Below are 27,782 nucleotides of genomic sequence, written 5' to 3'. Positions count from 1 at the left end.
CCAACAACTTAAAAAAAAACTTGAAATAACAAGCTTATTCTAGTTTAAAATTGCTCAAGGTCAGCCAGCAGGTGAATGGCAGCTCCAGGCCTGACGTCTGTTTGATGCCAAAGCCCACTCTTTCTATTGAACCAGGTTTATCCTGCTGACCTGCCTCCAAGCACCTTTCCAGGTCTACTTCTCACTGGTCATACCCTTGCTCCAGGATCCCTGTACTATGTTTAACATCTATCCGAACCATGCTTATCTGTACCTCCAAGACTCATGCTCTCCCATCAAGAGGCCAATGGAATAGTTCCAAAATTCTGAGAGCAAGTCAATCTGTACTTCAGCTTCTGGTTTGTTAATAATTCAAGAATGAGGGCAAATAACATTTTAGGCAGAGACAAAGACTTTACCACCTATAGACTCTCCCACTAAAAGACTATTAAAAGAAGTACTTCAAGAAGAAGAAAATTAAATGCAGATGGAAGGAATAAAAGCCAAGAAAGAGTGATGAGCAAAGAAAGCAGTCGATATATGGTTAAATCTAAACAAGCATCAACAGAACAAAACTTGTGTGTAAGTGTGAAAATGACGTGGGACAAAAATATGGTCAATAGTTGAGAGAAGGAGGGATTGGACTGAAAGCATTCTATAGCGCTTGTGTCGTTCTGGAAGAGGAGCGAGGCTGATCAGTTTCAGACGATTCATGTTGAAATGGAAGGAAGGAAGGAAGAAAGGAAGTGTTACAGCTTCATAACCAACAGAAAGGGAGGAAAGGCAGGGACAACAAGACCATTAACCATTAGTAGGCAAGAAAGGAAGGGAAAGGCAACATAGAAAAAAACAGGGTAGGACTTCCCTGGCGGTCCAGTGGTTAAGACTCCGTGCTTCCAGTGCGGGGGGAATGTGTTCGATCCCTGGTCGGGGAACTAGGATCCTGCAAGCTGCGAGGCACGGCCAAAAAAACAAACAAAAAGCAGGGTGGACAGAATGAACAAAATAAGAAGATAAAAGCAAATCTAAGTAAATCCATAACCACGATGCTTGTAAATAGTCTAAACTTACCAGTGCTGTCAATGAAAACAAAGTAAGAACACATCCCAAATAGGGTAAAACTCACTGGAATTTGAGTCAGGAGATATCTGTTCTATTACTGTCACAAAGTTGTGACTTTGAGTATATAGCCTAAGCACTCTGGACTTCAGTTTCCTATAATGAAACACAACAGTAACAATAAAAATTTATTAAATGAACGAATTAGTAACAAATGGAAAAAATGCTTCACAATCTGACAAACCATCACAAAGAGCAAGGTTATTATCTAAAGTACAAATATATAAAACAACACAAGTATTGAGAGAAAATCAGCTTTCGGCCAAGAGAGCACTTGTTGGCAAGACTCGCTGATGAAGTGTCCCCGGGGATTAGGTCCGTCCAGGCTGAGTCCCAGAGCAGGTCCCGGAGATAACAGCTGCCACCTGCCAGGACCACTCTCCACCCCTCAGGAAGCACGGATCTTCATTTCTGTAGACGATAAAGCCCCAACACAATGGATACTTACAAAGTTGAAAAAGTCACTCATGCGTTAGTTGTGGGACTGGCTTAGCAGACCTTTATAGTTCCTTTCAACCTGTGAAGCCTGATTTCTTTGGTTCTCAACTCCATGCCTGTGTCAACCTTTCAGGAAAAAAGGACACTCTGTGCAGGAAAACTAGTTTTCTTTATTTACAGCATCTAGCGGAGTGCTCTGTAGACGGTCGGCATCTGTTATAATATTTCCTGATCAATCAGCTTTGAATAGATACTGCTGCTTAATCAACTTCTTTCCTTCCAATTTTATTGAGTTATAATCGATATACAGTACTGTCTAAGTTTAAGGTGGACAGCATGATTTGACTTACATACTCATGAAATGATGACCACAATAAGTTTAGTGAACATCTATCATCTCATATAGATACAAAAATAAAGAAATAGAAAAAAATGTTTGTGTGTGTGATGACAGCTCTTAGGATTTACTCTCTTTTTTTTTTTTTTTTTACTTAATTAATTTATTTATTTTTGGCTGTGTTGGGTCTTCGTTTCTGTGCGAGGGCTTTCTCCAGTTGTGGCAAGTGGGGGCCACTCCTCATCGCAGTGCACGGGCCTCTCACTATCGCGGCCTCTCTTGCTGCGGAGCACAGGCTCCAGATGCGCAGGCTCAGTAATTGTGGCTCACGGGCCTAGTCGCTCCGCGGCATGTGGGATCTTCCGGGACCAGGGCTCGAACCCGTGTTCCCTGCATTGGCAGGCGGATTCTTAACCACTGCGCCACCAGGGAAGCCCAGGATTTACTCTCTTAACTTTCATATGTAACACACAGCCGTGTTATCTATATTTATCATGTTGTACACTACATCCCTAGGGCTTATTTATCTTATAACTGGAAGTTTAGGGTATCCTTTGACCACCTTAATCTGATTCCCCCTCCCTCCATTCCCCCATCCCCTAGTGACCACAAATCTGATCCCTTTTTCTATGAGTTTGTATGTATATTTGGTTTTGAAGTATAATTGACCTACAATAGTATGTTAGGTCCTGTTACACAATATAGTGATTTTTTCCTGTACATATCAAAATGGTCACCACCATAAGTCTGCTTACAATATGTCACCATACAAAGATATTACTTAGTTATTGACTATATTCCCCACACTGTACATGTCATACCCTGGACTCACTTATTTTGCAACTGGAAGTTTGTCCCTCTTAATCTCCTCCACCTATTTCTTTCTTCCCCCCACCTCCCTCCCCTCCGGCAACCATCTGTTTGTTCTCTGTTATATATATCTCTGTTTCTGTTTTGTTATGTTCATTTGTTTTATGTTTTAGATTACACTTGTAATTGAAATCATACAATATTTGTCTTTTTCCGTCACTGCTTAATCAACTTCAAAGAGAAAGATATATTTCTCAATAATTAAGCCTGGAGTGAGATATTCAATGTAAATTTACTTTCTTAAGAAGAAAAGGGACTTCCCTGGCAGGCCAGTGGTTAAGACTCTGCGCTCCCAATGCAGGGGGCACGGGTTTGATCCCTGGTCCGGGAACTAGATCCCACAAGCCGCGAGGTGTGGCCAAAAAAAAAAAAAAGAAAGAAAAAGGAATTACTGGAAGCTTCTTAGGCTACATTCACTTCTCTGCTCCTGTTCAGCCTGCACACTCCCTAATTTTTCAGGCCCTTTGCCCTGTTATTTAATATGGAGTAGTATTCTGATGTCATGATAATAATACATGACTTTCTGTTGAGTCAAGTCAATAAGCATAGCTGACTTTTATAAATATCAACTACCATCCCAGGGGGTGAGTCTTTCCAATCATTACTTGCGAATGATTTTCATCACTCCCTAGGACGTAATCCTTTAAAAGCCCCAATTTAGCTCAGTACTCCTAACCTCATTTTAGAATAAAATAGGCCAATGGTATTGCCAGCCTGACATGTCCTACCTAGCCATATTCACTTTTAAAAAAGGTGAACTGGTCTCTCCAAATAAATTAAGAGGGTGTTTAACAATAATGTAAGCAAATCAATGCAAGTGATTTTTAAGAATCTTACTTTGTAATTTACGCATGTTGGGAATATATCTTAATTGCTTAGGCCTTTCCTCTGCAAGTATTCCCAAGCCTTGAAAAACTGAGATGCTTAGATCTGCTGATGATTCTTCCTAAGAACCAAGCAGCATTTAGGTCTCTGGGAAATAGTTTTGCATTTGACACAGGATGGAGATATGTTGTTGGGTGGTCCTGTTTGATGGGTTACACTGAGATTTTCTTCTTGGAATGTGGAAAGGACACTGAAGGATGAGAAAAGCGGGGTAAGAGATAGATAAGAGGAGACGAGACTCTTGAACATCCTCTTGCCCTCCAGGCTATCTTCCCTTTGAAAGATGGATACGGAACTCCACACTAGATTTTGGTTCTGTGCAAGGAACCTTTAACTGGATGTTGCCATTCCAGGGATAAGAAAGAAAGGGAAAGAAGGTAGAAGATGTGGGAAAGAAAAGGGGAGTCATTCTCAGAAGCAGGCCAGAGGATGAGTGCAACTGAGCATGTAAGAAAAATGGTGGGAGTTTTAAAAAATATGCATTCCTAGATTCAACCCTAGAGATTCTATAGATCTGGTTGGGGCCCTGACAATCCATGTTTTAAATGCTTCCCATCTGCTGCTGATGCCAGATTTGGGGACTACTGCGGAAAAGCAAAGTTTATGCCTAAAACAAACCAGGATCTAATGCTTTAGCTTTGACGTTGGGGAAAAAAAAAAAAAGGGAGGGATAGGGCCTGAGGATGTTTAAAGTCAGTTGGTTAGGATACTTTCCTTTACTTTCACCTTATTCTCTCTCCCCCTTTCAAGAAAACAGTTTCGTATTCATTGCCTGGCAGGGGGTGAGGGTGGGGAGAATAAGCCAGGGTGAAAAGCAATAACCTTCCAAAAGCCTAAGATCCTCAGGGGAATTAGATACACAGGAAAAATATTTGAGAGCTGGAAGGTGAGGCCATGCCCAGAAAAAGATTGGAAAAAAAAAAAAAAGATTGAGAAGGATTGTCTAGGCAGAGAGTATTTAGAGAGGGGAGGGGAACAGAGAGGACACAGGTGTCTGGAGTCCTCCAGAGGAACTACATTCCCTTCCCACCTGAGACAGTAGGATTCAGTGGTGAAAAGCCTCAGGCTTCACTCCCCAAAGCAGAGGCCTGGAGTGCAAGGAGACCCTGGAGAGGGAAGGGCTACACCGTGCATCTCAGCCCAGGAGGACCGGGAGGAATGCAAAGGCCTGGATTGAAGGGGGCAGAAGGCCAGGAAGGCGAGGTGCCTTGGCAACAATTTGCAGGGACAGAGGACATCAAGAAACACATCCCTCCCCACAGCATGACGTGCACCCTAGGAACGACTCTAGGAAGAGGCGGGGTGCTGAGACCTGACTTGGCTTAGTTTATGTTTCTGCTACCTCTAAAAAATGGGGTTTTGGAACAGAAATTCTGTTGAGTTAAAGAAATAGGAATTTACATTTCTTGAATACCTGAGTCATGGACACTCTCGACATGTCTGCTGCACTAGAAGCTAATCAAATGAATAACGGCAGCATCCCATGATAAACCACGGAACAGCCTGGGTAGGGATGATGTGCTTGCAGTTGAGTTTCCTACAGTTCCGGTCGGTAGCCAGGATATCTTCATTCTAAGCTAAAGATCACGTGTAGAGTTGTAAGTTACTCCAGCATGCATGCAACTGTCTCTAATTCTAATCCAAGACATTTTGAAATAGTGCCAAGAAGCAGGGTGGCCAGATTTAGCAAAGAAGTTGTCCCATGCATTATTTGCACAACTGGGGACATTCTTATACTAAAAAATTATTCGTTCCTTTTCTGAAATGCAAATTTAGCTGGGTGTCTTCTAGGTTGTCTGGCAACCCTACAAAGAGGGGAACTCACAGGTGAGGGGGCCCAATAAGACATCTCCTACTGTCCCTGACCTGTTTAGCAGAGCCCTTACTCCACTCCAGAAACCCTGCCAAGGCCCTGGCTGAGAAGCAGCTGGACAAACCTTGGTGAGAAGAGGCCGGAATGTCAGTGGGCTGAGCAGCTTCCGTAAACATCTCAGACTCCACTCCCTGTACCCGCCCATTGGCTGTGGGAAGTTCTAGAATGCTGCCTGGCTTAAAGAAAGGAACACAGGTTTTGAAATTAGTCAGATGTGAGTTCAGAGCCCATCATGTCAACTACCAAGTGTATGACCTTGAGTGAACTCCTTCTCTTTTAGACAACTTCCTAAAAGACGTTGTAAGGATGAAAAAGAACGAAAAAGAATGCACGTAAATCACACAGCAAGGTGCATGGCTCACAGTGGATACCCCCTAGTGCTATTTTTTTTTTATAAATTTATTTCTGGCTGCATTGGGTCTTCACTGCTGCGTGCAGGCTTTCTCTAGTTGCAGCGAGTGGGGCTACTTCTCATGGTGCGTGGGCTTCTCATTGCAGTGGCTTCTCGTTGCGGAGCACAGGCTCTAGGCTCGCAGGCTTCAGTAGTTGTGGCTCGCGGGCGCTAGAGCACAGGCTCAGTAGTTGTGGTGCACGGGCTTAGTTGCTTTGCGGCATGAGGGATCTTTCCGGACCAGGGCTTGAACGCATGTTCCCTGCCTTGGCAGGCAGATTCTTAACCAGTGCGCCACCAGGGAAGTCCCCCCTTAGTGCTATTATTTCATGCAATTAATTACTAAATAAGAGTGTGGGAAACTTTAAATCATATTCCTTGGTCTCTTCCTCTCCTCTGGAAGATCCTACTTGGATACTGCAATTATTTGGGGACACAATTTGTCCCGTTGCAAACTCAGGGCTATGTATCTCTGTCTAGAGTTTACATTTTACAGTATTTTCTTTTACCCTGTTCTTTTATACTAAAGAATTTATTTACATCTAAACAAAGGGCTAGGGAACTCCTTGGCAGTCCAGCGGTTAGGACTCTGTGCTTCCACTGCAGGGGGTCCGGGTTCGATCCCTGGTTGGGGAACTGGGATTCCACAAGCCGTGTGGCCAAAAATAAATAAATAAATAAAATGGTTAATTTTTAAAAATAAATAAATAAAGGAATAGCGTACTCAACTCATTCCTTAGTTCAGCATCCTCATCACAATTCCACTGAGCCCAGGGTATGGGGACAGTGCTGGTTTAGGTGAAGCTTTTTTCTGACCGAAAATTGTTTAAAATAAAGAATGTAAACTTACAGCCATTTATGCAATACATATTTCCAAAAGGAAATGTATCTGCATTAAGTATTTATTCAAAACACTTAAAGTAAAAGTATAACCATTTCTACTTGTCCCTAAACGGCAGGCCCTATGTCGTCATCATGTTTCTATCTGCAGAACATATGGCTCAGAATATAGTAAATATTTGTTGCATAGTATTCCAAAGGTCTGGTTTTAAAGGATATATCCTCCTCCTGTAGTTCCTATTTTGGTATGATCCCTGAGGGAAAGCACTATCTTCATCCGATTACATAAAAGTGATTTTTTTCTGTTTACTTCTGACACAGCAAGTAGTACATGGTCTAAGGTAAACTGTGTTTAAAAAGGAAGGGGGGATTAAAGGTGTTTTAATAATAAAAGATTATTTTAACAAACTAAAGTATTTTTGAAATACACAGAAAAATAATTCCATCACATAAAAGTGGTTGAGGGAAATAACAAATTGAAATAACGAAACTCTGTGAATATGCATTCAGCCATCTAGTAAACATTTATCCAATTTGCACCTGGTACTCTGGATATAAAATGTTAGGAAACCATGATGTGGCAATAACGAGGGTCTTTTCTTTCTAATGTATTATTTATTAGTCCTTCATTATTTACGACGTTAGTAAGTGATACTCTGCACGTCTGTAGCACCATTCCTGCAAGGTACCCCTCATCCCTCCTTTGTTTATTTTACAGCATGTGAATTTGGATCAACAAGGAGCCAGTCTAGACTCAGAAGACTGACTTACGAAGGGTCAATCCACCAAAGGTGAGTTCAGGTCGGCTGCGGACCTGGCAGAATTTTTGACTGAGTTTTCAGGAATTGCTCATCGTGACTATTTTTCAGAATTTAAAATTTGCTCTTCCCTTTCTCTCCTCACCACTCCCTTCTTCTCTCTTATGTCACCCCTTAAACATTTCCCCTTTCTTTTTCCATATTGCTGGCATGGGTAGGAAGTTGTCAGTGAAAGTTGCTGAAAAAAATCTAAACAAATGATCTTGTCTTGTTTCGACTTGATGTAGAACTGGCCGCTGTACTTTCATTTTCCTTAGTTTGACCTTAGGACAGAAAGCTTCTAAGAACTATTGCATTTTTTTTTTTCCTCCATCTCAGTCTTTAAGACTTTTCAAAAAATCCCGTTCTAAAGTTAACGATGGAGCAAATGAAGGGGAAAAGTCAGCTCCTTTTTGTTTGTAAACTCAAAGCAAACCTTGAGAGAAGGAAGAGGCTGTTATCTGAGGAAGCGTAGCTGCAAAGCGTAGGCCCAGATGATGAGTTAAGGAGAGGTATAGTCACAAGGGCCAGCAGTGAAAAGAGAAAAATGGCTTTTCCTTCTTAACTGTCTACTCCTGGTGGCCTTTTGCAGGGCTGTGTCCTCAACCACCTGTTTGCAGAGTAACTACCGTTCTGCATGGCACCATCTAATCTGGGAGAGACAAGGGATCATACTCCAGTGTGAGCAGGCACGAAGCTAAGATCATTCATTGATCTCTGCACCTCAGCTGAAAGACATGGGCCTAAAAGCAGGTGCTTCTTATAGCAAGTGCTTAGGAGTTACTGCTGCCTCACAGAAGGGGCAAGATTTTATGACCACATAAGTGAAAAAGAGCTGGTTTAACTATTACTAATTTAAAGCATCTAAGTTGTGGCTTGGATTTAATCGTGGCTGGTAGAAGCTGTGCGTTGCTTGGTTAGGGCCTCTGCGGAGACTTTTGGCGTGCTTTGATGTTTTAACTCTGAATCTAAACCTTTGTGGGCAGAGGTAGCTTTCTCTAACCGGAGGTGGTCTGTTTAACAGGCTTTGCTCCATGTCTGCAGAGTTGCCTTTGTTTGGCAACACTGCCTATTTAATATTACATGTAGAATAGTATAACTTCACTCATATTTGCTTTGGAGAATATTTGTAGAGTTCTTTTTGTTTTTTTGTTTTGAAGAACCATGTTTGTGGTGACTCATGATATGCTGTTGTCCTTATAATGGACCCAAACAAGGTGAGATAGTTTGAAGACAGGCCGTGGGTTATAGGTACTGGGTTTAAAATCATCTTGTTAACCATTATGTTTGGTTAGTTGCTCTGTTAAATCAGCTCTGCTACCTGCGATAATAGACACTAAAAAAGTACTAAATCCAGAATTTCATTTCAGGTAATAGTCTAGCTTCCTTTGGAAGAAGAAGCTAATGAAAATTAAAAATGTTTAATTTCATTTCTGCTCACATTGTGGTAAAGGTGAAATGTACCAAATGTTAAATAAGAGGGAAAAAAAATCTACACGCACTATAAGCTGCTGGTTCATCAACTCTTACTTAAATTGTTGATTGGAGACTAATGAAGAACAGGGATTCCTAAGCCTGTTCTTTATAGAAACTTTGGTTAACTTCAGTACCTTGATGTCTCGATGTGTAAGTGTTCATATGAACAAATGTGTTTATATTTGGCCTATAGGAGGGGAGGTATGGGTGAGCCTTTTAAAAACGATTTTTCATTTCTTGTGTTTCACAACTTTTTAGGCCTTCCCTGTTGTAAGAGTTAAGAAGAGCTATAGGTGTGTTGTGGAAAGAATACTTTTGATGACCAATGTCAGGGAAGGAATTTTTACTCTAAAGATCCATTACTATTTAATTTTTTTCCAGAAGTAATTTTTGGAGAAAATACTGTATCTGAATTTTTTCTTGACTTCATAGCACCTACGTAGGAGGTCAGGCTATTAGTAGGTAATCTATTTAATTGGTTTTATAAATTTGTTAAGTAGAAAGCTGCCGTCATTCGTGTCCTGACAGTTTAGGAAAGTGAAAAAATCTATAGATTTTACTCCAAGTTGCCTGACTTCTTATCCAACATTTTAGATATTAGTTGCTAACCCAGTACCAAGAATATTCCCCCTTAGGAGTTCCTACCTTAACATTGGTTTTGTGAGTGTTTGGAAAAGAGAAAAGCCACAGCAATTCTAAGGAAGTAGTCTGATATTTCTTTTCAGAATTTCTCTCTGCTCACAGCTTCTTGGATTGTGAGATGGTTTACTCTCCATCCATGTCTTTTGTTTCTTGTGAATTAATTCTAAAAGAAAATTTGTACAAATAAAGAAGGATAGTTGGGAATTAGCAAAGTGCTCTTTAAAGTGCTCAAGTATATGTCATAACTGATGTTTAGTTTCAGACTGTTAACATTTCAGATGTGCTTTATGAATTCTACAGCACGGTTAATTCTTAAAACAGGGCTTCTCAGATGTCCTGTGCTTAGGAATCACCTGGCGATCTTGTTGAAATGCAGATTCTGATTAAGTTGGCCTGGGATGATCTTTATTCTAACAAGCTCCCAAGGACTGGTGCTGCTAGCCCCTGAGTAGCAAGGGGCCAAAAGACACCCTTTAAGCTAGGTAGGTTGTACCTTTCTGGTGGTGGTGGGGTGACGTGTACAGTAGGGTTGTTAACATGTTAATTAGTAGAATGCTCTTGAAAAGAAGTCTTAATAAGTTAGGGTCTAATAAATTCCAGCATTCTCTACAAATGCTTTTTAAAAATGAAAACGCTTGGTCTCACTGTGAGCAAACTGAATTTTGCAAACGTTATAGTTTTACATAGATTGCAACCTTAATGATGAGTCCAGTTTTCTAATGAAACTGAGGAATTATATTAAAAAAAATAAACTAAGCCATTAGATTTATTGTATGGGATGAATTCAATAGCAGGTGTTTAGAATTTAGAAAGTAGAATTTGGGAGTAATTATTAGTGTTACGTGCTAGGGGTTAATAAGAGCATAATACAGTAAACTTTAAGAGGATTCAGTAAAATGATAAAGTATAATGCACTATGTGGACAGAGGTTGTTTTAATGTTTTCTACACTGACATATATACTAAATGCTGAGATTAGAAATCAACACAGAGTTGGTTCAATACATAGTAGGTGTTAATGTTTAGATTATGTTTGTAAATTGTTTATAAATATCTATATCCTGCTTTAGCCTTGATCTCAATTGTTTATGTTTATCCTAGTTTACATTTTGCCTATAGGCTAATATATGTTTAATCTTTGTTGATTCATTAACTGTCTTAAATATTAGGATGGGACTGGTCTTCCTGAATTTGGTTATTATTTCATTCAGTAAAACTGAATTTCCATTTAGGACTGATGAATTTAAAATGTGCCTTCAACTATAATGGAAGGTACATAAACACATATATGCCAAAAGCTACTATATATTGACATACGCAGTCAGGAAGAAGAAAAATGTTATATGGCATGTTGGAATTAAGTGATCTATATAGTTAATCAAAATTTGATTATATTAGTTAATTCATTTAGTCTTAAGTATTACTTTATTCCCAAAAGACAGAGAACACAGTAAGTTAATGAGAGTATAATGATGTACATCTTTAAATATCTTCCCAATACTGTGGCCTCTCTGTCCCTAAAATACAGACAAAAACCCCAATACTTTTCTAGAATCCCAACCCCACTTTGAGTTTTTCCAGCTGAGATTGAAGTTCATTATATCATTATAATACATTTTTTTTTAAAAACCACTAGTTTAACCTTATTTTTCTATCTAATGAAATGCTTGGTAATAATTATCACATAGAAATGTCTGTTGGAAGATCAAGGAGATCTGTCTAAAACTACTCTTAATAAAATAATTTGCTTCAATACACATCATAGCAGATACCTCATTTTGTGTAGCTAGGGTAAATACATAGCTTTCTAACTTCTTGTAATTGTCATCTCTAAATACTCCTTTGGCCAGAATTGTCTTACCTTTTGAAGAAGATATAAAGGCTGTTTTTCAATCCAGGTTGGGTGTAGACCAAATTGTATTTCACTTGTAATTGGTGGATATTCCTTATCTCTAAAGAAAGGTCAGAAGCCTCTCTATTTGCTAATTTATAATTGTCAGATGGATACCATATCATATGGGGAAAAATAAAGATGTTTCTTTGTGGAGAGGGACTTTAGTAGTAACAGTCTTTTCATAAATTAAGATCTCTTCCAATACACCATCTGTTTTGGCTGAAAAAAAACTGGATCCACATTTAAGCAAAGTTGGTCTAATTTTTGTTTTCACCTTATTGAGACAGAATTTCTGTCCTTCTGTGTTTTGTGTCCATTTCTGCCACTTGATCTGAATATGAATGGCTGTCTTTTTTTTCCTTATCCTTCATAGAGACAAATACATTGAATTCTATTGATTTTGCTAACATGGCTTCTTCTCTCTGTGATTTGGAGGTCTGATGTACAATATCCTTTCCACCCAAATGCACCTGTTGATGTACTCTTCACTCCCATCCTTCAACATATTCTCATATCCCCATGCCATGATGGGAGTCCTGGAATTCCCAGGTGATCCTAAGCCAGATATTTGAGTCTAGTCTTTCCAATGGCTATCATATCATACAGTTGGCAAACGTCTATGCTCACTATGCAGTAAGACAGTACTAGGATCTCAACATTTTAGTCAACATGAAGGCCATCACAGAGAGAGATTTCTAAAGTGTGGAGTTCTCCACTGAACTGGAAAAAAAATCTTTTTTAAAAAAATGTTTAAGTGGTAGTTAGGTTCCTAAATTGCCTACAAAAATGGCAGAGTGATGGCAAAGGTAAGAGGATAATAATTCCTGCATAATATTTTCATACGGATCTGTTTACAGTGCTCATGAATGCTTTATCATGAATAAATAAATGAATTTGAGAAATATTAATTTGTTATGCAGTATAGAAAATGAATGTATGCAAGCTAGGAAAGGTTATATAAAGTAGTTCAGCTGTATTCATCATTGTATTTATTACAATAAAATGGAAACAGTTGGCATTGGTAGTAACTGGATGTTGGGCAAATGAGCTAAAGTATATGTAGAGCTACTGCTATGTGTCAACACTGTTCTATGTGTTCAGATTATAGCAGTGAGGAAAAAAAATCTTGGCGTTTAAAACCTATTAGGGGAGAAATTAGTTTCTATTAAAATACTCCCAGTGAAACAACCCAAAACACAAGATCACTTCTCAGAGTTATTTCAATTTTGTCTAGACCGAAAGACTGATGGGAATAGAAGTAATGAATAAAGGATGAATAAAGAAGATAACCACTTTATAATAGAAAATCTGCAAGTGATAGCTTCCAATTCTGTGAACTACAGAATATCATAGGTTTTGTTGGGATTAAATTTTATCATTTATAGAAATTGCTTACTTACACATACTAAATAATACATATTATTCCCTTCCCCCAAAACTTAACTCCTAATATGGCTGGAAGGATTTCAAGAATACCTATTATTATTCCATGCCATTTGATATTTTTCCCAACTTATATATAGTATCTCTTAGAGAAATATTCAGTAATTATTTGTATGTTTGAAGGTGGGCAGATTAAGTTTTATAATCAGAATAACTTATTATAACCCATTCAACTACTAGTAATTCCTAACTGAACAATGAGTTCTGTACCAAAAGTGTGTGAAGAATTCTAGATTTGGTGATTTGTAACTCCAAACTGAATTTCAGCACAGACACCATATTATTTTGGAATCTCAAACTATGTACGAGAAGTTATTTCATCCCATAGCGAGGCTGATACTATTTCAGGGTAAAATTAGGCAGTGGAAAGTTTAGGATGCAGATTTCTTCTTGCTTCTTATTCCTTCTCTGCTGTCAAGATTGGTAAAGTTTCCAATAACTCAGTTACCTGAATGTGGGACTAAAGTATTATTGTTCCCTCACATTTATTTTACTTCAAAGAAATAATCATAAAATGAGTTAAACAACTGAGATCAAGGCTAAAGGAGGATGTGGATTTTTCCTTATCTCCCTGAATCCTACTAATCTTCTATTCTGAAGTTTTATCTGAGTGTGGCCCAGCTCTTTCGCATGTCCTTTCCTTTCAGAGCTTGGATATGAATGCTGTCTCATACACCAAATAACAGCCCCCAAGACAGGAATGATTTTTGAGTCCCAGCCAGTTTATTCACCTGTGCTGGAAATTTTGAGTTTGGTAGGGTGAAAAGGGCAAATGGTATGTGGCTACAGTTCAGTCTCCTATATATGAAGTGCAATTAGAGATTAAGGTACAGATCTTTTCTGGGAGTTGGCTTATTAGGAATTACTTTACTCTGCTTGTCACATATCTAGCTAAGAATCATGAAAGACAACTGTATTGAAGAAGGATGAAGTGCTTCAGGGGGAAGAGCTTGTATACCTGGAGAGTCTAGTGGGGAGTTAGTGGTGGAAGGGGCCATGAAGCTAGGACACTGAAGCACAAAAGGAGGTAATTAATTTTGTCTATCCTATTTGGGAACTTTTTATAGTCTTGGTGGTTATAATCAGAGGTGCCATTTGTTCTGTGAACCTATGCCTTATACGTCATGGTTCCTTAGGTGCTGGAAGGTACTACAAATTCCAAGGTACTGTAAGTTTGGCTTCACCTTTTGAGTTACATGATTTATATAGTGATTGGAATATTGGAGTGAAGTTTGGTGGTAGAGATGGTATAAAAGTCTTGAAGTTAGTTATTTGTATCTGATAACTGGATGATATTAGATGCTTTGTATCTAAGCAGTTATTATGAACTATACAGAGACACATAAATCCTTTCATCAGAACCACCAACCTGTTGAGGTTAATATTCATTCTATTTGCAGATGAGGAAACTGAAGCTTAGAAAGAGGATCAGTAACTTCCCCAAGGCTACACAGCTAGTAAGTGATAGATTTTAAATTAAGTCTATTTGACTCCGAAGTTATTTATAAGCTTTAAAACCAATTGTCTCAAATGGAACATTAAGTCTATGTTTCTTCACAGTAGATTTTCTCCCTAATCATTTGGTTACTTGTTTGGACACTTATAGAAAAGCTGGGTTATAGTTCTGGCTTTGACTGCGCAGCTCAGTATCCTCCAGTATGCCACTTGAATTCTCTGGACCCCTGACTTGTCCGTTGAATGAGGGCTGGATCACGTGATCACCAAGATCTTTCTAACAGTCAGCTCTTACAATCTCTCTACTTTGTGGATTCAGTCTCTGAGCCTAGCTCGCTTACTCACTTTCCTAAATATAATGCCTTCTATTTGGGGCAAATATATGTATATTTTTATTACTGGTAATATACCACTCACCTCTAATGTGAGCTGACTGCTGTAGGTAATCATTTATTGCATTTCCTGTATACCAGGAAATATACTAAGTGCTCCATTTGGATGATCACAACAGCTCTATAAGGTGGATTTTAAAGTTCCCGTTTTATAGGGGGGAGGAAGGTTTTGACTTATTCAAGGTCAAACTAGAGAGTGGTGGAGTGAGAATTCCAGCACTTGTGTGTTTTGACAACAAAGCCCTTATATGTTAATGGAACATTAACGAAACTGTATGTATTTTCTAATTCTGCTTTAGGCTTAAAGATCATGGACATTGTCTTTTCAACCAGTTTTTTTCTTTTTATAAGGTATTGTTAGCTTCTGTCTGTGATTTTACGATCTGCTTACTTTCTGCCCGCTTTACCAACCACGGGGAGAAGGAGACCGGGAAGGAGGTTACTCTTTTTGTGCTAAATGCCTCTTCCGAAGTCTACGTTTGCAGCGCAGAGCAATAAGTCGAACGGAACCCCTGGCTTTGTGCCTCTGCGGCGAACCGCCCATCTCCTTCCGCGTCCTGGGAATTCGCCTTCTTCCGCTGAACTACGTTTCCCAGCGGCCTGCGCAGCCGAGAGAGCAGGCTCGACCCGCCCTTCCTTCCTCCTTGCCTATCACCCGGTCGCAGCGTGATGATGCAAACTCGTCGGGCGCTGACGAGTGACGATCTTCTGGCTCACAACTGCTGCGGCGGCTTTAGCAGCGGCGGCTTTAGCAGCGGCAATAGACGCAACAGCGGCGACTGCAGGGACGACGACGACGGCTGGGCGGGCGCTGTGCGCAAAGGGGAGGGGTAGGCGGGCGGCGCCGGCGGCTTCAACTGCGGCAGCTACGGCTAGGGCGACGGAAGAAGAATCCCCATCAGCCGGCGGTCGAGTTAGGCCTAAGCAGCGCCTGGAGCCGCTCGCAGTGTCCTCTGCGGGGCAATCTCCATAGAGACGGTGACATACACAGAGGCGGGGGTCCGCGGGAGGCTGCCGGACCGGAGCCAGCTCCTCGGCCTCTGTCGCCGCCACCCCCTTCCCTGCCGCCAGCGCGCGTTCTCTCTCGGCTCCTGCTCGCAGCCCCGCGATTCCCGGTGTGCCTGTGCCCCGCTGTGTGGGCAGCGCGTGCGTACTTTTGGGCTGGGGCCGGGCGGGGGGGGCTCTAAGGCCGTCTCTGCCTCTCCCGCCCCGGAGGGGGAAGCCGCGGAGGCTCACGCCATGGCCTCGGGAGCTGGAGGCATAGGAGGGGGCGGTGGCGGCAAGATCCGGACTCGGCGTTGCCACCAGGGGCCAATTAAACCTTACCAGCAGGGGCGACAACAGCACCAGGTACGGGACCCCGGCGCCGTGGGGGCCTAGCGGGTCGGGAACTGGGCGGGAGTGGACGGGCGGCGAGGGGCCCCGGCGCCCCACGTGGAGCGGACGGGAGGGCCTGAGCGGAGGCCCGAGCGAGGCGGCGGGAGCTCTGGCCGCTGGGGCGGCGACGGGAAGTGGGCTGAGACGGGCCAATCCTGCGGCGCACACGTGTGGTTCGGCCGCCTCTCCCCAGCCCGCTCCGCCTGGGGCTTTCCCCCGACCGGCGCAGGGCGGGAACAGAAATCCTAGGCCACGCTGGGCCTAGAATTCTTCCGTTTTTTGGCGGGGATTGGGGGTTTGGGGGTATTACTCACGTTCTCTCGAGGGAGAAGGAAAAAGATGTGGCTGGAGGCCCCTACGTCTGCTGTTTGCTAGTCTCCCGCGTCTCAGCGTGTGTGGGGAGGGGGCTGCCCGGAGGAATCTGCCTCCGGGGCACCCGGGGGTTGTCGGGGGCGCTGTTAGCGCGGAAAGTGGAATAACTTACAACGCGATTAATTAATTCTCCATCTCCCGGTGTCCCTCCCCGATCTGAGAGCACTGGCTTCGATTTTGTTTTTTTTTTTTTGTTTGTTTGTTTGTTTGTTTCTTAACCGGCTTATAGTTAGTGGCACTGGGGCATTTTGAAAGTCCCTCTCCACACTTACGTCTCTTTTCCGTCGCGAGACTCTTTCCTCCCCACTTTTGTCCAATCCCCCCCCCCGCCACCCCACCCCCCCGCCTTTTATTTTGGAAGCTGGAATTGGCCATTCTGCACAGCTGACCGGGACTCCAGTTCTGATCTCACGCACAAACTATTTTAATGTTACGGGGCGTATTCTAGAAGTTTAGGTACTTTTGACACTCCAGGAATGTTGGTGGTCTTATAATCTAAGCACCCTGTGCACTCGTGGGTGTTTGAAATTATGAAGAGTTTATCCTAATTGTAACTGAGACATTTGATTCTGAGACAACTCCGTTTTAAAAATTTTACTTGTTATGGGGATTGAGTAGGAATATGTTAAGAATATTCTAATAAAAGTCATAACACTTTTCAGGGATACTAAGGTAGAAGTAAGTGTGGGTCTTAAACCTATAAAAAACAGAAAGGTATAGCAAAAGGGTCTGATAACTTGTCGCTTACTGTTAAGGGTAGACTTCCTAGATTGCCTTATTCTGGATGATGATGAATATTGAACACTTTAACATGTTTGGTGCTGGTGTTAAATTGTATCATTAAAAACAGAATTTTAAAAGATTTCAGAGAAATTTCTTAATAGTAAAAATTGTGGTCTGTAATATTAGGTAGCTCTCTACTTACGGTTACAGGTCTTGGCCTTACTTTTACCTCCCACCGGTTTTCCCCCGGATATATACCAAAAGAGCTTGGTTTTCAGATTCCTTTGTGAGGAGCAGGGGTACTTGCAGGCAGATTTAAGATTAGAATTCGGGTCACAAGCCTGGCCATTTAACCTAATCCTTTGGTTGAGTGGAAGTTAAATACACATGCTTTCTGTTTTTCCTGAAGAATAAATGTCTTTGAGTGCTTTCCTAGATCTCCTCAAAAGAAAGTTACTACATAAAAAAAGAAATTTGTAAATACAGAATATTGGATGGTCTGGAAAGGAGCTCATATATTCTGAGTGGCAAAAGCCAAAAAATCACACCTTATTTTTAAATGTACTTAGATAAAAATCTAATTTGGGGGAGATGATGCCTTAACAACGTAACACCTATGATCCAAATTGTCTTAGAGCTGGTATGATTTCAGACTGTGTGGTTTTGTTTTAAAGCCTGATAGTTTATCATTTCCCCCTATCTAAAGTACTTTCAGCTTTTTGCCCCACCCATTTAATTGAAAAAGAAAGTACATTTTTAGCTTTTGAATTGGATCAAAGGTGTTTGGGGGTTTCTTAATCAACACTGCAGGTATTAATATTGGCAGATACTACCAAAGAAAAGTATCCAGGAATATACAAAAGAATACTTTAAGGATTAAAAAAAAAAAAATCTTAAAATAAGGACTTTCTTTAATCCTTACTGGAACTTTTGTGAACTTGTAGACTCCCTGGTTGCTGTCAGCTATCCTTGGCTGTCACCCCTCTGTTTTGCAGCAACTGCTGAGTCATCATGAATAGCAAGGAGCTTCATGACATGGCATGTTTTGTACTCATGTATTTTGATTAAATGTCCAGTGGTTTCTGGGCAAAAATGAAGCTTTTGGGTTGTGTAGTAGAGGCTTGAAAGAAGAATGAGCGATCTGGCACTGTTAGTTAATGGATGTTTGCCATTGCTTGTCAGGCCAACTGGCTTGTGCAGTCACGCAGTACCTGCGACTTTCGCATGCGTTCAACTGACTTGTAATTTCCTGTTTTGACTTATTCTGGTTTAGCTCTGCTGAGGTATACCTAAAGTTCACATTTTTTTCCTATTAACTTCTGATCTTTAAAATGGCATCTTGCTTCAAGTTGTGGAGACAAAAATCCATTGTCTTATTCAACTAACTGAAGGGTAGTAACTTAAGAATTGTAGAAGCAAAAATGAAGAACAGCACCAAATGATTAAGTTGATCATTTTCACTTGCCTTCTTTCCTACCCCCTAACTCTTAGCCCAGATGCATTTAGGAAATGGTATCATTTTTCTAGTGGGAGTGAACAGGTCAGTAAAGAGAATGTGCTTAGTTCTTGTCACCTGTTCAGTCTCCTTTCCCCTTTCCTTTTTGTGCAGATTGTCAGGCCCAGAAAGTCAGCTCTGGAGAGGTCAAGCTGCTTTTCTTAATAGCCACCACAAAAAACTTGAGCCCATGGGCAAACCAGAACCTTGCCTCTGGAAGAATCTACTGCCACCTCCTGGTGAGAAGGGAACTACTTATTTTTGCCCTTTTTTGGGGGGTGTGCTTCAGAGGTTTTGTCTTCTGGTTTGGAGCTAAGGGAATCCACTCATTTTATCTTCCTAGATGCAGTTTGTCTTACAAGTCAGTTTCTGCATTTAGCTATTTTCAAAAAAGGGGGGGAGGAAACCCCTTTATCTATTCAGTAGCTTGAATCAGGAGTCTGCAAACGTTTTCTTTAAAGGACCATATAGTAAATATTTTAGGTTTTGTTGCTGCAGGTTCTTTGTTTTGTTTTTATAACCCTTTAAAAAATGTAAAAATCATTCTTAGCTTGCCGCCTGTATGAAAACAGGCTGAGGGCTGAATTTGGCCCACAGACCATGGTTTGCCTAATCTTGGTTTATGTGATAGTGTAGTTTTTTTGTTGTTTTGGTAGCTTCTATATGATACTTTGTCCCAAATAACTATGTCCTGCTTGGATTCTGATGGCAAAAGAGTGTTCTCAGTTTTGAAAAGGAGGGATATTTAATGGCTGAATACTTAACTCATTCCAGAAGTCTCTGAGTAGTTTGGACTTTTATCTTTGCTTTATCCTAGATGTTTAATTAATACGGTTAGTGAAAATAGAAATGGAAGTAGTTGATAGGAAAAAAATGTGCTGTAATACAGTCAGAGCCTCTGGGTTTGAATCCCTATTCTGCCAGAACTTGGACAAGTACTCTCTGCTTAATTTACTCATCTGTAAAGTGGAAATTGTTGGGAGGGGTTAAATGAGATAATATAAGGAAAGCTCTTAGAACAGAGCCTGGCATATAGAGTAAGGACTCATTTGAAATTGTTGTGATTAAGTAGAACCTTTTGATTTAAATGTTTTATTGTATCTGAATTTTGCTGCCTCTTAGTAGAGGTATTTTTCTTTACCAAAGTTAAGTCTTTTATAGGTTTGTACTAGATTTAAAAACTTGTTTTCTGAGTGACGAGGCCAAACCTTTAAACTACCTTAAACTACATAAAAATACATTATTTTTAACATCTTCCTCATAGAAATGCCAGTCATTTAAGTGTATAGGAAAATAAATCCAAGTGTTAAATTATTTAATGCATAGTAGGTTTTTTTGTTTGTGATGAGAGGCCCTTGTGTGTGATAGTTTATCAATTTACTCACCAGTTTTTCAGATAATGACAAAAAAGCCCAGGTGTCTCCATTTCCTGGAAAGTCCTTTGATGAGGCAATTACCTATTACTTGAAGTAAAATGGTCTGATGTCACTAATTAAAACCATTTCATTAGGCACAGAATATTATTGGAAAGTTGTGATGACCTCGTATTTTCAAAAATGTTTTCTTTGTAGCTACTTGGCTAATGGTCATGGTTGTTTTATATATATATATATATATATATTTATCTTTTAGATATCTGTTTTTGTTTTTTTTTAAGTTCTTTACTGGACTATAATTGCTTTACAATGTTGTGTTAGTTTCTGCTGTATAACAAGGTGAATCATCTATATGTATACATATATCCCCGTATCCCCTCCCTCTTGTGCCTCCCTCCCACCGTCCCTATCCCACCCCTCTAGGTGGTCGCAAAGCACCAAACTGATTTCCCTGTGCTATGTGGCTGCTTCCCACTAGCTATCTGTTTTACATTTGGTAGTGTATATATGTCCATGCCACTCTCTCACTTCGTCCCAGCTTCCCCTTCCCCCTCCACGTGTCCTCAAGTCCATTCTCTACATCTGCGTCTTTATTCCTGTCCTGCCCCTAGGTTCATCAGAGCCTTTTTTTTTTTAGATTCCATGTATATATGTTAGCATACGGTATTTGTTTTTCTCTTTCTGACTTACTTCACTCTGTAAGACAGACTCTAGGTCCATCCACCTGACTACAGATAACTCAATTTCATTTCTTTTTATGGCTGAGTAATATTCCATTCTACATATGTGCCACATCTTCTTTATCCATTCATCTGTCAGTGGACAATTAGGTTGCTTCCATGTCCTGGCTATTGTAAATAGTGCTGCAGTGAACACTGTGGTACATAACTCTCTTTGAATTATGGTTTTCTCAGGGTATATGCCCAGTAGTGGGATTACGGGGTCATATGGTAGCTCTACTTTTAGTTTTTTAACGAAACTCCATACTGTTCTCCATAGTGGCTGTATCAATTTACATTCCCACCAACAGTGCAAGAGGGTTCCGTTTTCTCCACATCCTCTCTAGCATTTATTGTTTGTAGATTTTTTGATGATGGCCATTCTGACTGGTGTGAGGTGCTACCTCATTGTAGTTTTGATTTGCATTTCTCTAATGATTAGTGATGTTGAGCATCTTTTCATGTGTTTGTTGACAATCTATATCTTCTTTGGAGAAATGTCTATTTAGGTCTTCTGCCCATTTTTGGATTGGGTTGTTTTTTTGATATTGAGCTGCATGAGCTGCTTGTGTATTTTGGAGATTAGTCCTTTGTCAGTTGCTTCACTTGCAAATATTTTCTCCCATTCTGAGGGCTGTCTTCATCTTGTTTATGGTCTCCTTTGCTGTGCAAAAGCTTTTAAGTTTCATTAGGTCCCATTTGTTGATTTTTGGTTTTATTTCCATTTCTCTAGGAGGTGGGTCAAAAAGGATCTTGCTGTGATTTATATCATAGCATGTTCTGCCTATGTTTGCCTTTAACAGTTCTATAGTGTCTGGCCTTATATTTAGGTCTTTAATCCATTTTCAGTTTATTTTTGTGTATGGTGTTAGGAAATGTTCTAATTTCCTTCTTTTACGTGTAGCTGTCCAGTTTTCCCAGCACCACTTATTGAAGAGGCTGTCTTTTCTCCATTGTATACTCTTGTCTCCTTTATCAAAGATAAGGTGACCATATGTGCGTGGGTTTATCTCTGGGCTTTCTATCCTGTTCCTTCGATCTATATTTCTGTTTTTGTGCCAGTACCAGACTGTCTTGATTACTGTAGCTTTGTAGTATAGTCTGAAGTCAGGGAGCCTGATTCCTCCAGCTCTGTTTTTCTTTCTCAAGATTGTTTTGGCTATTCGGGGTCTTTAGTGTTTCCATACAAATTGTGAAATTTTTTGTTCTAGTTCTGTGAAAAATGCTAGTGGTAGTTTGATAGGGATTGCATTGAATCTGTAGATTGCTTTGGGTAGTATAGTCATTTTCACAATGTTGATTCTTCCAGTCCAAGAACATGGTATATCTCTCCATCTGTTTGTATCATCTTTAATTTTTTTATCAGTTCTTACAGTTTTCTGCATACAGGTCTCTTATCTCCTTAGGTAGGTTTATTCCTAGGTAGTTTATTCTTTTTGTTGCAGTGGTAAATGGGAGTGTTTCCTTAATTTCTCTTTCAGATTTTTCATCATTAGTGTATAGGAATGCAAGAGATTCTGTGCATTAACTTTTTAAAATTAATTAATTTATTTATATTTTTGGCTGTGTTAGGTCTTCATTGCTGCACGTGGGCTTTCTCTAGTTGGGGCGAGTGGAGGCTACTCTTCATTGTGGTGCACGGGCTTCTCATTGCGGTGGCTTCTCTTGTTGCAGAGCACGGGCTCTAGAGCACAGGCTCAGTAGTTGTGATGCAGAGGCTTAGTTGGTCCGCAGCATGTGGGATCTTCCCAGACCAGGGCTCGAACCCGTGTCCCCTGCATTGGCAGGCAGGTTCTTAACCACTGTGCCACCAGGGAAGCCCCTGTGCTTTAATTTTGTATCCTGCTACTCTACCATATTCATTGATTAGCTCTAGTAGTTTTCTGATAGCATCTTCAGGATTCTCTATGTATAGTGTCATGTCATCTGCAAACAGTGACAGTTTTACTTCTTCTTTTCCAATTTGGATTTCTTTTATTTCTTTTTTGTCTCTGATTGCTGTGGCTAAAACTTCCAAAACTATGTTGAATAATAGTGGTGAGAGTGGGCAACCTTGTCTTGTTCTTGATCTTAGAGGAAATGGTTTCAGTGTTTCATCCTTGAGAACAATGTTGGCTGTGGGTTTGTCATATATGGCCTTTATTATGTTGACGTAGGTTCCCTCTATGCCTACTTTCTGGAGAGTTTTTATCATAAATGGGTTTTGAATTTTGTCAAAAGCTTTTTCTGCATCTATTGAGATGATTGTATGGTTTTTATCCTTCAGTGTGTTAATATGCTGTATCACATTGATTGATTTTCGTATACTGAAGAATCCTTGCATTCCTGGGATAAACTCCACTTGATCATGGTGTATGATCCTTTAATGTGCTGCTGGGTCCTGTTTGCTAGTATTTTGTTGATGATTTTTGCATCTGTGTTCATCAGAGATACTGGCCTGTAGTTTTCTTTCTTTGTGACATCTTTGTCTGGTTTTGGTATCAGGGTGATGGTGGCCTCGTAGAATGAGTTTGGGAGTGTTCCTCCCCTGCTATATTTTGGAAGAGTTTGAGAAGGATAGGTGTTAGCTCTTCTCTAAATGTTTGATAGAATTTGCCTGTGAAGCCATCTAGTCCTGGGCTGTTGTTTGTTGGAAGATTTTTAATCACAGTTCCAATTTCAGTGCTTGTGATTACTTTGTTTATATTTTCTATTTCTTCCTGGTTCAGTTTCGGAAGGTTGTGCTTTTCTAAGAATTCCAGGTTGTCCATTTTATTGGCATATGGTTGCTTGTAGTAATCTCTCATGATCCTTTGTATTTCTGCAGTGTCAGTTGTTACTTCCCCTCTTTCGTTTCTAATTCTATTGATTTGAGTCTTCTCCCTTTTTCTTCTTGATGAGTCTGGCTAATGGTTTATCAATTTTGTTTATCTTCTCAAAGAACCAGCTTTTAGTTTTATTCATCTTTGCTATTGTTTCCTTCATTTCTTTTTCATTTATTTCTGATCTGATCTCTATGATTTCTTTCCTTCTGCTAACTTTGGGGTGTTTTTGTTCTTCTTTCTTTAATTGCTTTAGGTGTAAGGTTAGGTTGTTTATTTGAGATTTTTCTTGTTTCTTGAGGTAGGATTGTATTGCTATAAACTTCCCTCTTAGAACTGCTTTTGCTCCATTCCATAGGTTTTGGGTCATTGTGTTTTCATTGTCATTTGTTTCTAGGTATTTTTTGATTTCCTGTTTGACTTCTTCAGTGATCTCTTGGTTATTAAGTACTGTATTTTTTAGCCTTCATGTGTTTGTATTTTTTACAGATTTTTTTCCTGTAATTGATATCTAGTCTCATAGTGTTGTGGTCGGAAAAGATACTTGAGACGATTTCAATTTTCTTAAATTTACCAAGGCTTGATTTGTGACCTAAGATATGATCTATCCTGGAGAATGTTCCATGAGCACTTGAGAAGAATGTGTATTCTGTTGTTTTTGGATGGAATGTCCTATAAATATCAATTAAGTCCATCTTGGTTAATGTATCATTTAAAGCCTGTGTTTCCTTACTTATTTTCATTTTGGTTGATCTATCCATTGGTGAACGTGGGGTGTTAAAGTCCCCTACTGTTATTGTGTTACTGTCGATTTCCCCTTTTATGGCTGTTAGCATTTGCCTTATGTGTTGAGGTGCTCCTATGTTGGGTGCATAAATGTTTACAGTTGTTTATCTTCTTCTTGGATTGATCCCTTGATCATTATGTTGTATCCTTCTTTGTGTCTTGTAATGGTCTTTATTTTAAAGTCTATTTTGTCTGATATGAGAATTGTTACTCCAGCTTTCTTTTGATTTCCATTTGCATGGAATATCTTTTTCCATCCCCTCACTTTCAGTCTGTATGTGTCCCTAGGTCTGAAGTGGGTCTTTTGTAGACAGCATATGTATGGGTCTTGTTTTTGTATCCTTTCAGCCAGTCTATGTCTTTTGGTTGGAGCATTTAATCCATTTACATTTAAGGAGATTATCGATATGTATGTTCCTATTACCATTTTCTTAATGTTTTGGGTTTGTTTTTGTTGGTCTTTTCCTTCTCTCGTGATTCCTGCGTAGAGAAGTTCCTTTAGCATTTGTTGTAGAGCTGGTTTGGTGGTGGTGAATTCTCTTAACTTGCTTATCTGTAAAGGTTTTAATTTCTCTGTTGAATCTGAATGAGATCCTTGCTGGGTAGAGTAATCTTGGTTGTAGGTTCTTCCCTTTCATCACTTTAAATATGTCCTGCCACTCCCTTGTGGCTTGCAGAGTTTCTGCTGAAAGATCAGCTGTTAACCTTATGGGGATTCCCTTGTATGTTATTTGTTGCTTTTCCCTTGCTGCTGTTAATATTTTTTCTTTGTATTTAATTTTTGATAGTTTGATTAATATGTGTCTTGGCGTGGTTCTTCTTGGATTTATCCTGTATGGGACTCTCTGCGCTTCCTGGACTTGATTGACTATTTCCTTTCCCATGTTAGGGAAATTTTCAACTATAATCTCTTCAAATATTTTCTCAGACCGTTTATTTTCTTCTTCTGGGACCCCTATAGTTTGAATGTTGGTTCGTTTAGTGTTGTCCCAGAGGTCTCTGAGACTGTCCTCAATTCTTTTCATTCTTTTCTTTTTAATTCTGCACTGCGGTAGTTATTTCCGCTCTTTTTTCTTCCGGGTCACTTATCCGTTATTCTGCCTTAGTTATTCTGCTCTTGGTTCCTTCTAGAGAATTTTTAATTTCATTTATTGTGTTGTTCATCACTGTTTGTTTGCTCTTTAGTTCTTCTAGACCTCTGTTAAGTGTGTCTTGTATTTTTTCCATTCTGTTTCCAAGATTTTGGATCATGTTTACTGTCGTTACTCTGAATTTTTTGGGGGGTTGGTTGCCTATTTTGTGTTCATTTATTTGGTCTTGTAGGTTTTTACCTTGCTCCTTAGTCTGTAATATATTTTTTAGTCGTTTCTTTTTTTTTTTGGGTGGTGCTGTATTCCTGTCCTACTGGTTGTTTGGCCTGAGACATCTAGCGCTTGAGTTTGCAGGCAGTTGGATAGAACCAGTTCTTGGTGCTGAGATGAGGACTTCTGGGAGGCCTCACTCCGATTGATATTCCGTGGTGTCTGAGGTTCTCTGTTAGTCCAGTGGTTTGGACTCAGAGCTCCCACCACAGGAGCTCGGCCCTAACCTCTGGCCTGGGAACCAAGATCCTGCAAGCTTTGTGGCACGGTAAAAAAAAAAAAAAAAGAAAAAAAGAAGCAGTACAGTATCAAAGAATAAAAAAGAAAATAAAATTGGAAAGATTAAAAAATATATTAGGAAAAATAAAACTGTAGTTGAAACAATTGCAACAAGGTAAAATAAAACCACAACAGAAAAAAGAAAAAAAAAGGGGGGGGGGGCGGAAACAAGCCAAAAGGAGAGAACAATAACAAAGTATAAAGAATAAAATAAAATTAGAAAAGTAAAAGATTTATTTGGGAAAATAAAAATATAAAAGAATCGGAACAGTGAATCAACAAGGTAAAACACAACCCCAATCTAAAAGAGGAAAAAAGAAAATAAAAAAGCCTTGGCTATGGGAGTCAAAAAAAGATTGGTGGAGTTTAGGCGGGGGTGGAACTGAGTCAGGAGCGTGGTTTAGCGTTGGGCGGGGCCTAGGCGGGGTGACTGTTCAAGCGTGGGGTGGGGCTTCTGCTTAGGACCTGCTCGGAAGGGGTGAGGCAGCACCTCCAAAGGAGAGCCTCCAGAATGTGGAGTTCCTAGGGCCCTGGGTGAGGGTGTGTGGGAGGGGTTTAGGCCCAGTGCATTGGAGGGGGTCTCAGAGGGAGTCTCCGAGTGTAGAGGTGGGGCCCTGGGTGAGGGGTGCAGGGGTGGGGCTTGGGCTCTGCACGGCAGGAGGGAGGCTCCGAGGGCAGAGGATTAGGCCTGGGAGCCCAACAGGCGTCCTGGTGCCCAAGTGGACAGGGAAGGCCCTGGCCCCGTTCCCTTCTGTTCCTTTGTGCCCCTCCCCCACCGTCTCCCCCGTAGCCACTGGACCCGTAACCGGGGTGGGTCCTGCTGCTGTAGGAACTCCTCCCTTCCCCTAGCCACACCTCAGGGGTGCCAGTCCCGGAGTTCCGGCCTTTACTTTTGCTCCCCCTTCCCTCCCTCCCACTCCCTCAGGACCCATGCCGAGGGGCCCTCAGTGGGCAGAGGATCAGGCCCGGGATCTCAGCAGGCTCCCGGGGGCCCAAGTGGGCAGGGAAACCTGGCCACGCTCCCTTTTGATCCTCTGCCCTCCCAGTGGTTCCCCAATTTCCCCCTTCGGGCGTGGGAGCCCTTCCCCTCCCCCAGCTGCCCCTCAGGGGCGCCAGTCCCGTCCCGCCTCCACTTCTCCTCCCCTTCTCCTCCCCCTTCACTCCCCCCATGCCCCCCGTCCTACCTGGTCGCTGGGGGTTCCTCCCGTGTCCGTGGTCCCCCACTGGTGCCTAGTAGGTGCCCTAGTGGTGAGGAGATGCGAATTCCGCGAATGCCATCTTAACTCCGCTCTCTCTGTAATATATTTTTAAAGGATTCTTCTGTGTTGCTAAGCCCAGTTGAAAGTCTTGCCACCAGATACAATTTACTATGTTTACTATTGGAAAAAGGATGGTAGAACGCCTCTTCTGTCTAAAGATATTTCACTTTCCCTGCCCGTTTGCTTGTGACTTAAGGAATAAACTTTTACACCCAGTTTTCAAGCAGATTGTGAAAGACAAGTGACAATATCTTGTAGATAACTTTTAGTGGATTAAATTGCTTTAGGCTTTTATTGTGTCTAGTTTGAAAGGTCTCTTAGGGACTCCTTTTCTTGTCCTTGTTGTTTGATTACTGTTAATTATCTATTAATACCACCTCTATAATGTAGATTTCTAAAATTAA

The 27,782-nt window shown here is 40.7% G+C and overlaps 1 protein-coding gene across 2 annotated transcripts in view; it reads left to right on the top strand.

Moving 5' to 3' along the window:
- Positions 1–15,756: 15,756 nt before the first annotated feature.
- NUP153 (nucleoporin 153) overlaps positions 15,757–27,782 on the top strand; it is an 81,278-nt gene continuing 69,252 nt past the window's right edge. Inside the window, exon 1 of one of the 2 annotated variants that reach the window (XM_082415149.1) lies at positions 15,757–16,180. In XM_082415149.1, coding sequence (XP_082271275.1) covers positions 16,070–16,180 — 111 coding nt within the window. In that variant the 5' untranslated portion in view covers positions 15,757–16,069. The remainder of the gene's footprint in view (positions 16,181–27,782) is intronic. The other variant, XM_082415148.1, reaches the window with a different exon arrangement.

This window comes from Balaenoptera physalus (genome assembly GCF_965194825.1).
Source record: "Balaenoptera physalus genome assembly, chromosome: 11".
NCBI lineage: Eukaryota > Metazoa > Chordata > Mammalia > Artiodactyla > Balaenopteridae > Balaenoptera > Balaenoptera physalus.
This window is presented reverse-complemented; position numbering and strand designations above follow the sequence as displayed.